We start from the raw sequence: 12,367 nt of genomic DNA, 5'->3' as shown, positions 1-12,367 counted from the left end.
CTCAGTTGTACAGACAGGACTATGTTGATTTTACACTTCTGAAGATTTCAGGCTATTCAACACTCAAGGGAAGTTTCTACAGATATACAGCAAGGAGCCCAGCTTCATCTTTTTTCCACCTTCTGCCTGTCTTGATCCCACAAGACAGACTGAGAGCTCAGAGATAGAACATTTACAGCAGTTGGCATGCATGTAGCAGCAGGGCTAAAATGAGATTATCAGTGTCTAAGCATGACTGGTCACTTTTCACCACACTGCTGAGGGTGTGGCCAGCCACTCTCAACATCATCTGCAGGAGTTCAGTTTTACCTCTTCCTCAAATGTCGCTGAGCTGACAAATTAAGTAAGTCCAGGAGTTCAAATAAAAGCAAAATCAGACTAACCAATGACAATTGCATAAGTACGCACTTCTTAAAAAAAGAAACCTAAAAAAAATTTCAAATGCAGTCACCTCTTCCTCCTCTGTTTACCAAATAAGTTCTTTTATGGATTCAAATTGAGGGTAATTAAATGAGCAAATTGCAATATTTCCAAAAGTCAAATAAAGATTAAGGTGGGCTCTTTGCCAGTAAACCTAACTGGTGACTTACAGATAGCTGAAAAATCAACGTACTCAGTTTCAGCATTTGTAAATTATGTTTAGTAATGAACTCTGTGGAATAATTTTCACTTGGAGTTGAATGAGACTAAATTGTTACTGTTGTTGTTATTGCTGTAGTTGTAGTTGTTATATAAAATCCTTTAAAACAGAAACATAATGGGGCAGGAAAGGTAATATTCACATGGTTCTCCTTAAAGACAAAAAATGCAGGTGAAGATGGTAGGAAGAGAAGACACAGGAGAAGATATGCATATTTATTAAAATATTCTTACATCATATGCTTACCATTTTAATAAATGAATTCTTTTATTACCCTGGAAAACTACAAATCCTGCTGCTGTGAATCCTAAAAATGTAGTTGTGCCGAATGAGTCCTTGAAAGAGAAAAAGAAACATAGCAACATAACTTTTCCCTCATCCAGTGAGGTATTTCTTACTGATTTTTTACTGATAGCATAAATTGTTACTCCATTCTAGATTAACTTTATTTTGTTTTCCACTTCAAAACAAATTTGCCTTTAAAATATATACTTCTAAAGGAAAGGACAGCCCTTGAAATAAAGACCTCATTTATTTCTAGGCATTTGAGTAACAATGTGCTTTGTTTCCATCTACCTGTAGCTGATGACATCAGGGACTCCTCAGGTAGACTTACCAAATTTATTGAAAATGTACTTCTATGTATGTCCCATTCTTAAAAGGAGGACTAACTACAAACTAGGGATTCATATATGCCTCAACACTGATATTTTTCAAGATTTCACAATACATTGTTCCTCTGCAAGGTGTCATGCTGGAAATACTACTGACAGACAGCATTAGCTAATATAAGCTTCTGTTTTGTACTCACGGACTCTTCAGTACAAATCAGAAGAAATAGCAGTTGCCTTTCAAATAGAAAAGAAAATTTTAGAAATATTGCTCCACTACAAAAATTCCAGCTTATCATTTTTGATTAATTATTAAGATGAGCTTTGTTTTAACTGGATTTTCTGTCCATCCCAAGTTCCATACCCTCATCTTGATAAAGATAATCAACTTTATTATGCCTTATGTCTTAACAACAAAGTAAAGGGGAACAGAAACAGGGATGGTTCTGGAGCAGCAGCCACAGCACTAAAAGGAGCATGTCATAAGGAGCCTGTGAAGAACCTTGCTTTGGGGTTCACTTCCAGAAGACAGACAAATTTTCCTCAGGCATGGGTGATGAAATTCTGATTGGCTCCCACACTATAAACCCTGCCTCACAGGTAAAGTAATTCTGAGCCAGTTATGCCTCAGATTTTGGGATACCTTTTGAAAATCTGCAGTATAGTTTCAAAGTAAAGTTTACTGCATCACTGACTTCGCTAAGCTCTGAGCCAGACCCTGTGTTTCACACAGGAGCACTATTCCTAACAAAGTGTATAGAAAATCTTATGCAGTTTTGTGTTAAAGCTGACTGCTTAAGGATGAACACCACCAGAACAGCTAACTAAACAGTACTGCTGTCACAGCAGAAGAGACAATACATGAGCCAAAGCAAAAGCAGCAGTTAAAACAAAAAGCAAGTCACTCTAAAAATAAACACTGCAGATGAGACAGATACAACCACGTAATTAAGAATGCACGCATACAGGATAATCAGAACTGGTAATTAAGATCACCTTCTTACAGAAGATCACAAAATATCAAAGTGGGAATGGGAATTGGGTTTTCCTCCTTGTACATATGGCTTGCTTTCTTCCTAAGATTTGCATATTTTGATGGCGTTTGAAAAACTGATCTGCCATGGACTATCAGTGTTTTGCATTTTCTCGTCAAAATAATGGTGAATCCTGAAAATCTTGGCAAACAAAAAATATTTGATTCCTGGACTAATTAAAAGAAACCTTTGCACTAAATGCAAAGAAATTATGGACTATTATCAGAGCTTATGCCATTACAATCTACTAAATTCCCCTGTGATGTTCTTCTGCTTCCTCTGGAGAGACCCTTTTTTTGACTGATGTAGAAATGTTAGCCAGTCAGTGTTCTTCCAAGGCCTAAGCATAATATGTAGTCCCAGGACAGTTTTTTTAGAAACTGCTCACTATTTGCACCTTGATAAAAACCAGAGCTAAATCAATTCCATTATTAGCTTTTAACTAAATGTTAATAAAAAGAATGTTTTATTAAAAGTTAGTGAAAAGGACTGTTACCTTGCAAGGATGAGGATCAACACCATAAGTTTCCAAAGAATTTGCTTTAAGAAGCAAGTTAAATTCAGCAACAGCTGGGCTCTGACCTCTGAAATTACAAAAGAAAATGGAGTTTGACAGCAAAAAGAAATAGGAGAAAAAGACTTATTGACTGGAGAATTTAAAAGCCTAAAGACAGAGGAAAGTCTTTACTGACATTCAAACTATTTCAACCATGTTTGTTTGTAATAAAAAGATAAAAAACTTTTCATATCATTTCTTCTGCTGAATTGTACAGTGCCTGATGTTTTCAGGTAAATTCTGAGGATTTTTTAAAAATCCTGAGATAACAACAACTGAATTATCTCATATTTTAGAAGTATTTCTTCTCTTTTGATATACCCTCATGTCAGCCTGATTATGAAATAAACCTCAGCATCTTTTTTCCACAAACTCTTGCTCCCCATTTCATTTAAAAGGATTGTGCAGATTAACAGACATTCCTTCCAGTGCAGGGTATAAACACAGCAATCATATTACACTGCCTACTCAGATCTATGTCTAATTATAGCAGTGCCTGCTACCAACATGATAGCTCAGAATCTGTCAGCATTTCCATTTATACACCCCTATTTTTAGGGTGTCTATAATCAACAGCGAATATACACTAAAGCCCAAAACGTGACATGAAGACTTGGGGTCTAGAGTAAGTTTTATCTGATATTCATAGAGATGTATTTATCTCTAACACAGATTTACAATGTCCATTTGAAAGTGAGCTGTTTCAAGTATTATTTAATTTCTGTATCTGTATGACTAGAGTACATGATTTTGAAAGGCAATACAGCTTTATGACAATGAGCAGTGCCTGGGGCCTTTAGAAAGCCAGACGTCATAAATACTATCCATGGAAATAAGAATTTAAAAAAAAAAAGTAAAAAGAGCCACAAACAAATTTTCAAGGACTATAGTGATAGTCATACTTTATTCTGCCCCTGAATTTTTTTGTGAGTCTAGCCTCACACTGCAAATTGAACATAGAAATTGACATTTAATACTTCACTGTATATTGTTGTAGCATAATTTCCCTGAAAGCCTGTTACTCCCCTTCAGGTAGAAAAAAAACATATGACATCCAGCGTCCAACCCAAAGTTTAGTTTGACGATTAAAACAACACCTAGCATGCTTGTGGACATCAAATCCTATTTTGAACCTAACAGGATGATGACCTGTGGCAATATAAGTGTCAATAACCATTTCTGTTACAAATTTTAAAATTGCTCATTTTTACTTCACTGTTTATCATCTCCTGATCGACCCCATGATATTTCTTGGGCTTCTTCAGTATTGTTTTGACACTACAAAACATTTTATTTCAGACCACATTTTTGTGGATCTTTTACTTCTAAACTAATATATATATATACATATATATATACATATATATATATATATTAGAGAAGAAATTGCCTTCTTTGTCTTTCTTGTTTCAGTCTCTTTCTCACCACTTGCCAGTGGAGAAGAGCATATATTAAGTGGAACACCAAAAATTACAAATGTGTATTTACACAGCTAATAGTTAAGGAGAAAGCAGCACCAAAGCAGCAATCAAAACAAAAATGCTTATTTTTCTACTCAGTTTTTTGGTAGCTCTACTAAGCTTTTACTCCATTTTAAATACTATTAAATCACAACTTTATGTCATCACAACTGTAAGACCATAAATGACCCCTAAAAAGACAACAATTTTATTTCATGTACGAGTCAACCGCATTTGACAGAAGTAATTAACTAATTTGACCTAAATTTCTTTGAATAGTTATGTTGCATAGTGAAAAGTCAAACAAATAGCTTGGTTGCTTATTAGTTATTACAAAAACAAAGGATTACAAAACACATTTTTTAATCCACCTCCATTTGCTGGTACAAAGGATAGTCAATCTTCTGGTTTTGATCAGAGGACCAAAAAGTGACAAGCAGTTTGCAACAACGCGGTTTGGGGAGTTGACATATTGAAATGGGGAAAAAAACCTCAACTTGCTATTACTATTAAAGAGACATTCAAGAAAGTATTACCAGACTCCCCTCCCATACAGCGTCTGCAACTATGATGATTTTGTGTACATCAAGTTAAACAAGCTGTATGTGGTATTTGGGGGGAAAAAAAGCCGAAGACATGGACGAAATTGATCTTATCCAATTACAGACTAATCAAATGGCTACAGTGCAAAGCCTTAAAAGAACATCACAAAGCACAAGAGTCAAGGACAATATCAAATGAAAAAAATCATCATTCATCTCTAAATCAAAGAATTAACATTTAAGCCTTGATAATATGCTTTTCCTGTGTAACTTAGTAATGAAATTTTTCTTACTAAATAAAAATGTAACTGTAACAAATCCTATCAGCAAAGTCAACCTTTTTTTATCAATCACTGTTCTAACATTAGATATGCTTTTGATTTGCTTTGTTAAAAGGCCCTTAAGATTTCTATATGCAACAAACTGCCCTACACAAGCACTTATAGTGTACCCACTTATGGAAGTGTTTCAGAGTGGAAAAACAGGGAATATTTACACAATACATTTTTGCTTTTTTGAAACTCATTACTCTCAGGAAATTCAGGTCTCAGTGCAGTTATTGCTCTTGACCTTATTTTTCAGAATTAATTCAGCATTAAGGGAAAGATATATTCTCTTTCTATATGTTGCAGGCACTACAGCATCCATCTGTTGCATGACAAAGATATTGAACAGGACCAAAAAAAGAAACTACTACTCAGAAAAGTTTCTGCATACCATACAAATGATGAAAGGTGGATTATTGGTGAAATTAGAGCTCCACAGCCTTTAGCTATGAATTAATTATTCAACCTCTAGGAAAAAATTAATCCAAAAGTTCCTAATAAAATTTTAATGAAACAAATACTTCAATAGAGCACTGAGAAGTATGTAACACACTCTGTTTTAACTTGAGGCTCATGAGAAGTATGCACTAGAGGATGGAAAAGCTCCTTTTATCTCTCAAAGGGCAAGGAAGCTCAACAGGGAATAACTTCCAGGATGTGTCACAGTTATGGTCTACTTGCTTCACTCACTGCCAATATGAATTCATTCCAGAAGTTTCTCCTCTTCATACCTTTCCTTTGAAGTATGTATCTATTACATACTAAAGTCATAAATCATAGTGCAAGTCAAGGATGAAATACTACAGGATTGAGCATTAACTCCTTTTGACAAAGAAAGCCATGTAGCAAAAACAGCAAAAGAAAAGGCATTTTCAATGCTATTCTCATTCTCCTTGTTCCTGAGTGCTATTAGAGAGGTAATTTGATTTGTCTTCTCTGATTTTCCTACTGACTTGTAAAGTGCAGTGAGATACTGGTGTTAACAAACTAGTAATAATAACAACTACAGTCCACCCTTTTGCTTTATCTCTGCGTCAAGAAAATGTACTTGATGCAGAATACAATAGCAATGCTTTCCTAGAGTATGTCCTATCTATGTTTAATTTCTGGACATTTGTGGTTTGTAAGGTGTATTAATGTGTTTTAATAAAACAGCATATAAATATGTACGTAATGGTCTGGCCTCTAGAGACATTACATATTCACTTCCATGCAAACCAGGGACACCAGCCACAATGCTTTAAGCAGCACAGGCTCAGTCTCCATCAGCTACTCTTTGCCCTGCCCTGCAATCTTGGACATATTTCACTGTGATCTCAGGAGAGACAACAGTAACAACTTCAAGAAGGATGCCCTCCTATTAAATATTCTTGCTGTTATATCCCAGAGGTTATAGAGGACATCTCCCAGCAGAACTGAGTTACCCAGGGTTCTTTCTAACCTAAAATAATGCTAGAACTCTGCTAAAGAATCAGCACACTTTGCTGCACGGTACACTGAACGCAGAATTGCTTACCACATGAATAAGTTTTTGGTGTTGCATTTTTAAATCTTTTTACATGTAGCTGAGACTCCAATTGTTATAAAATTAAAGTGCTAATGATCTTGATCAACTTTTACTTTAAGCTCAGAATATTTTGGCAGATAGTGGAGATGTTTTTAAACAAAGTCTTTTTGCTACTTTTTTTGTCACAATAATGGTGGTATGTGGCATTGAAATAAACCTGCTACGATTGCTAATGTTGTAGTGGGAAAAATAGCACAGTAGTGGTGATAATCTCAAAGAAAAGCACCAAATGTCTACACTGGTAAATGAAATTGCATTGTAGGCTGTAATTCAGTTTATCGGCATAATAAGACCAGCCCAATCTGGCACTGGCAGAGGAAAGTCTTTAAATGTGTTTGTATATGGTAAGAAACATTATCAGCTAGGAAGTAAATGAATTGCTGAAGATTGCTGAAATATACTAAACTCAGAAAGCTGCAGAACACTTCAATATCAATTTTAACTTTTACTGCGAAGTTGTTTTTCTCCCAGATAGATAGAATCCCAGTAAGACCAAAATAACCACTTTAAAACAATAATCAAACTCTTTTACCAAGTCCATTAAGTGCATGCATGCTGTGATGGTATGTGCCACTTACATAACACCTTCTACCAGAATGTTTCAAATTACTTGAGTGCCTTCAGAGATCAGACTGAGATGATGTCTCTGAAGTCTATGCTTAGACATTTGTATTTCAGCTTTACTTCATAAATTGATGCAGTGACACAGATAGCTTTAAGTGCATTCAAAGACAGAACACATTTGGAGAAGAGATGCAGTTTTAATTTATCTAATATTAATTTTAAATGTATTCCCATGATACAGAGAAATCTGCAAAGCTTTCTGGTCCAGATGCATCTAGCCCATAAAGCCTTCTCCAAACAGAGAAGAGGTGAGGAGGGTGCAGAGGAAATAGTTCCTTCCAGCTCATGAAGAAATCTGTACATTTTAAAATTTCACACAGACATCTAAAGATATCAGTGTGTTAAGTATGCAGAACCTGAATCTAAACTTCGCCATTAAACAGGCAACAACTATCATGACAAAAAGAGTGACATTTGCAGATCAGCATTATGACCACTCTTCCCAGGGAATAAAGAAGTAAAAAAATGCAGTTCATGCACGAGTGCACGTACACACAAGAAAAAATCTGTCCTAAAGATAAAAAATTATGAATGTTGCCATAAATTTTACAGTGTTTTCATCCCAAGCAGATTATCCTTTCTACTGAATACTTCCTGGAATTAGATAAAAAGAAAAATCCCATGTATGGATATATTTTTTCAGTTTTCCAAAAGAGAATGAGAAAGACAACTCTTGTCTGTGAAGTTCCTTTCTCTAGATTACTGCTACAGCTGCCTCTTCCATTAAATTCCCACTCAGGGAAAGCTGTGCCTCACCACAGAGCTTCTGGAAATATTCTCTTTACCATGCAAACATTAATCAAATAAAACAACATCTCGCTCTTACTATTTCTAGTTAGTGAAACCAGAATTATAAGAACAGTTCCAGTCTTTTAATTGGTTTTAAGAACACTTCTTTCAGAGGAAATATGGTTCAGAAGAAAAAAGCTTTTAGGAAATCAGCGCACATGGAATGCTTCAGGGAAAGAACTAGGTAACTACATTCCAAGAATCTCTCTGATTCATCCAGATTACAACTGATATGAATTCTGGAGTGAAAACACTGGGAAAATGTAGCAGAATAGAAACAAATTATTCACCTATTACACCACACACAATGATGTTTTGATACTTAGAGAATTAGTTCTTTTTCGAGCAGTGATAGTGGCCAACATACGGCCTGATAGATAAATCTAAATTACTTCACTGGGAAACTCAGGCAGCATGTGATATCAAAGCTGAAAGGAAGAAGACACTGGACTCAGCCCTCCAAAGCCTTCAGTATATTTTGTATAACCAGGAACTAAAAATACTTTGGGTCCTGAGGTCTGGAAAGCACTTATCCCTGCAGTAGCCCAAGCCCTGCTGTGATCCAATCTCCCTCAGCTCCACATAAACCTCAACAGATCCTTGATCCCCAGAAAAGTGGCTTCTGTTTTCTGTAACATGACTTGCAAGTTTTGGAACATACTGCCTGTCCTTTGAATTGAATTCCCTTAGTGTATATGAGGCTGTTAGATACCAGAGTGATTAAAGTACTACTAGAAGCTAAATTTAAAGTTTACATGAGTGGGCCACCAGCACTATGCATAAAACCATATAATATGAACTTTTAATTATGAGAAGCACCTAAATGAAACAAATCCATCTTATTTTGGATTAGCTAAAGCAAAATTTAGTTTTAGTGCTTCTTAATGTATTCAATGTATGCTGAATTTCAATGTATACAGCATGCAAGAAGTTGTTTAATCTTCAATGAAATTATATTAACACCCACAAAGAAAAGCATTTTCTAGCAACCATTGCCAAATCTTTTAGGACAGCCTCCCAGATTGCACTCAGACAGTAACATTTATAGTTATGCTTGCCAATGGCTCCGCTGACAGCTGCACAAGGGCTGGAGAGCCACATCAGTGGAGATTGGGATATCCTGTGCTCCTGCTGGCACCAGTGTAAAAGCCACTTGGGAGCTAATGGGACGGCTGAGGGAACATGGTAAGAGTCAAAGGAGCACAAGAAATTGGAACGTGCTTAAATCCTCGCTGGGTAGTTACAGTGTAGATGATACAGCAAAAGATAAAAATATTATATGCCTTTCAAAACACATTTAAACAACACTTCTCTTTTAGCTTGGATCAAAGACAAACAATAATTTGCTACTCTTGTTTTCAAGAAGAATACTCCCTTTATCTTAGCATCTTTGAGATAGTTATTATCAGAAAATGGCAGTGATTTCACACCCTCAGAGGAAAATTTTCTTCTCTCAAAAGACAGTCTTTCACATATGACTCCTGCAAATCGTTTGATACACAAAGTAGAGACAAAAGCTTATTCAGGAACACTCAGATACCTCAAGCCTGCATCCACATTGACCATCCAAGGGAATAAAAACCTTATATTTACCTATATGAGTTCAGCATTGAAAACAGGCATTTGAACAGGTCATGTAACTTTGAAAAAGTAAATATTTGTGGGGGGCTTTCAGGTAAATTCAAGGCTTTTTACATAACATTTCCATAAATATATGGTGCAATATTTCATATCAGAACTAAAAATGGAATACTAGTTTTAAGATGGCATATAAAAGTGCTTGACTTTCAATAAGTGAGTCCTTTTAAAAAAAAGAAAAAAAACAAAACCAAAGACTCCCACTCCCCCTCAGAAAAACCATACCCAAAACAAAACAAAAAAAAACCCTGAAGAAAACCCTACCAAAACATCAGTCCAATAAACATAAATTCCCTTGTTAGGGACATATGTCAATATTTCCCTTAGAAATCTTTATATTTTTCTGGTGGCTAGCCACTGGGACCTCTGGCAAAAAGGTATCTTTCCAAAACCAGGGAACTTTATCAGAGTAAAAAACTCTGTTGAAGGACATAAGACCTGGTATCAAATTCTTTAGAAGGTATTTTTTTCTTCTGTCTTTTATCGCGTTCTGTAGTTCCCCCTCCCTTAATGAGGCAAGAGTAAAAATTCACAAGACAATCACAACTCAACAAACCTGCCATGAATTTCTGTCTGTCACATTTATATTTTTGTAATTAAGTGCAACAGAATGTCACACAATGGATTATATTTTGTTAAATCCAGAGATGACCTCATAGCCAAAACCAATAAGAAATAATGATACCCTGTCATATATCTCCTTTAAGTAATTAAAAAAGGCTTCTAAATAACACTGAAGGAATCACTGGAAGCTGTCACAGTACCCTACTGCTGCTTCTGAGACACTCCACTCTTGATCTTCATGCTCCTTTCTAAAGTTAAACTCTTCCATCTTTCTGTAGGACAGAAGAAAAGGTGGGACCCATGAACAGGTCTTAAGGACGTTGACACAGGATTCAAAGAACTGGTCTCTTCCAAGCCCCAGGGCTTTGGTGATATGGGAGCCTACTGCTGGAGAGAGATGTCATCATCTTTGTTTGTTTACACGTGTGAAAAAAACTCACAGAGCTGAAACTGAGAGGTTACAGTTCTGAAGGCAGATGAATGGCAGCTGGATTAAAAAGGCTCTCAGTCTCATCTGTTCAGCTTACACTTGAGTATCTTGTAGGAAGAGACCTGAGGGACTCCTTGCAACTCTTAAAAATACTCACTGAGCAGCACAATATTAATTGTTATCAGAAAATCTGACTTCCTGAAAAATGCATTGAATACATTGAAACACACGTGCTTATCAATGCCAGAGAGAAGTCCGTTTTTTCCTATAATTTTTTTCCAACTGAAGTCTGATAATCTAGCACTGGAACCCTCTCTATATACTTCATTATATGTCAGATATGTTTTATTAATTTGTACTGCTAGAATAGAGATCCATGGAATTAAATATCCATAAAAAGGTAAAGCTTCCTGAAAAATGACTGGCTAATGTCTGATGTAAAAAATGTTACAGGATGATCAGTTTGGGGAAAACAAAGAGTGGGAAATTACCAAATAGCAGCTACCCAGACAGCTCTGAAACTGCCTTTATTCTCTGCTAATAGACAAATAGGTAGCGCACAAGGGATGCTGACATAAGCAAAAAAACAGAAAAGACAGATGGCAGTTCTTGAAGGCTACAAAGAGCTATGAGCCACTGAGCCTAAAATTCATAACATTAAAATTTGTAAAATATAGACTAGAAAGCAAATTAAGGTATATATAAGTGAGAAGAATTCTGCTATAAAACATAGTTATGTCTCAAACACCTCCTGGTTTAGGTTTTCTGTTTGTTTGTTTGTTTTAGGAACCAGCAGATCCACCAACCAAAAAGTCAGCCTGATACCATCTGATTCCAAAAGGTAATCAGGAATGGTGTCTCTTGACAAGACTACTGAAGAAATTCAGGGACATCCTCAGGTGCTGAGCAACCACTGATGGAAGGAATTCAGGACCTAGAGAATCTCAGAGGGACCTGTGTGAAAGTTTATAACATTTACTGTCAAAGGATCAGACAGATTACATCAACAGGAAAGGGGATTTAAAAGATGAGCTAAAAATGTGCCTGGTTATGTGCCAGGAGAGCTAGATGATTGCATGGACAAAGAATGAAGAATTACACATCCATAAAAAAGCAAACCAATACAGAAAAATACATCTCGGTCAGTGTTACAAAATATAAAACCAACCAGTACCGGCCCACCAGCTTTCTGTCTCTTCTCCTAAAGCATGAGCCTGTTAATGAAAGACTGAAATTATCAGACTTTCCAATTGCACCTTGGCTTAACTGATGAAATATCTTTTTAAAGGTTGAATTTATTCTTTGGAAATCTGTAGACAGTGTATGGAAAAATACTGACAGTAAAATAAGTTATTCTTATTTTAAAATGTTGTTTCTATGGGTCTGTGTACCGTGCAGGCTGAACTACTTTAAAAAATGTTAGATATAACCATTTAAAACATTATTTCACTGAAAGAAATATAAAGAAAGTATATAGTTTTCAAGAAAAAAAAGACACATTAATACTGGCAAGCTTACTGTCATGAGTGTTGAACTTTACTCGAAAAATATGTTTTATAGGCTTCTGGAAATAAAAAGTGTTCTAT

General features: G+C 35.8%; 1 protein-coding gene across 3 annotated transcripts in view; it reads right to left on the bottom strand.

Annotated features, from left to right (window-relative positions):
- FRMD3 (FERM domain containing 3) overlaps nt 1-12,367 on the bottom strand; it is an 82,282-nt gene that overhangs the window by 24,107 nt on the left and 45,808 nt on the right. For all 3 annotated transcript variants that reach the window (XM_005420848.2, XM_031056889.1, XM_031056890.1), the window contains exons 6-7: nt 2,782-2,869; nt 887-975 (exon numbers count right to left, since the gene is read on the bottom strand). In XM_005420848.2, coding sequence (XP_005420905.1) covers nt 887-975; nt 2,782-2,869 — 177 coding nt within the window. The remainder of the gene's footprint in view (nt 1-886; nt 976-2,781; nt 2,870-12,367) is intronic.

This window comes from Geospiza fortis, unplaced genomic scaffold, assembly GCF_000277835.1.
Source record: "Geospiza fortis unplaced genomic scaffold, GeoFor_1.0 scaffold12, whole genome shotgun sequence".
NCBI lineage: Eukaryota > Metazoa > Chordata > Aves > Passeriformes > Thraupidae > Geospiza > Geospiza fortis.
This window is presented reverse-complemented; position numbering and strand designations above follow the sequence as displayed.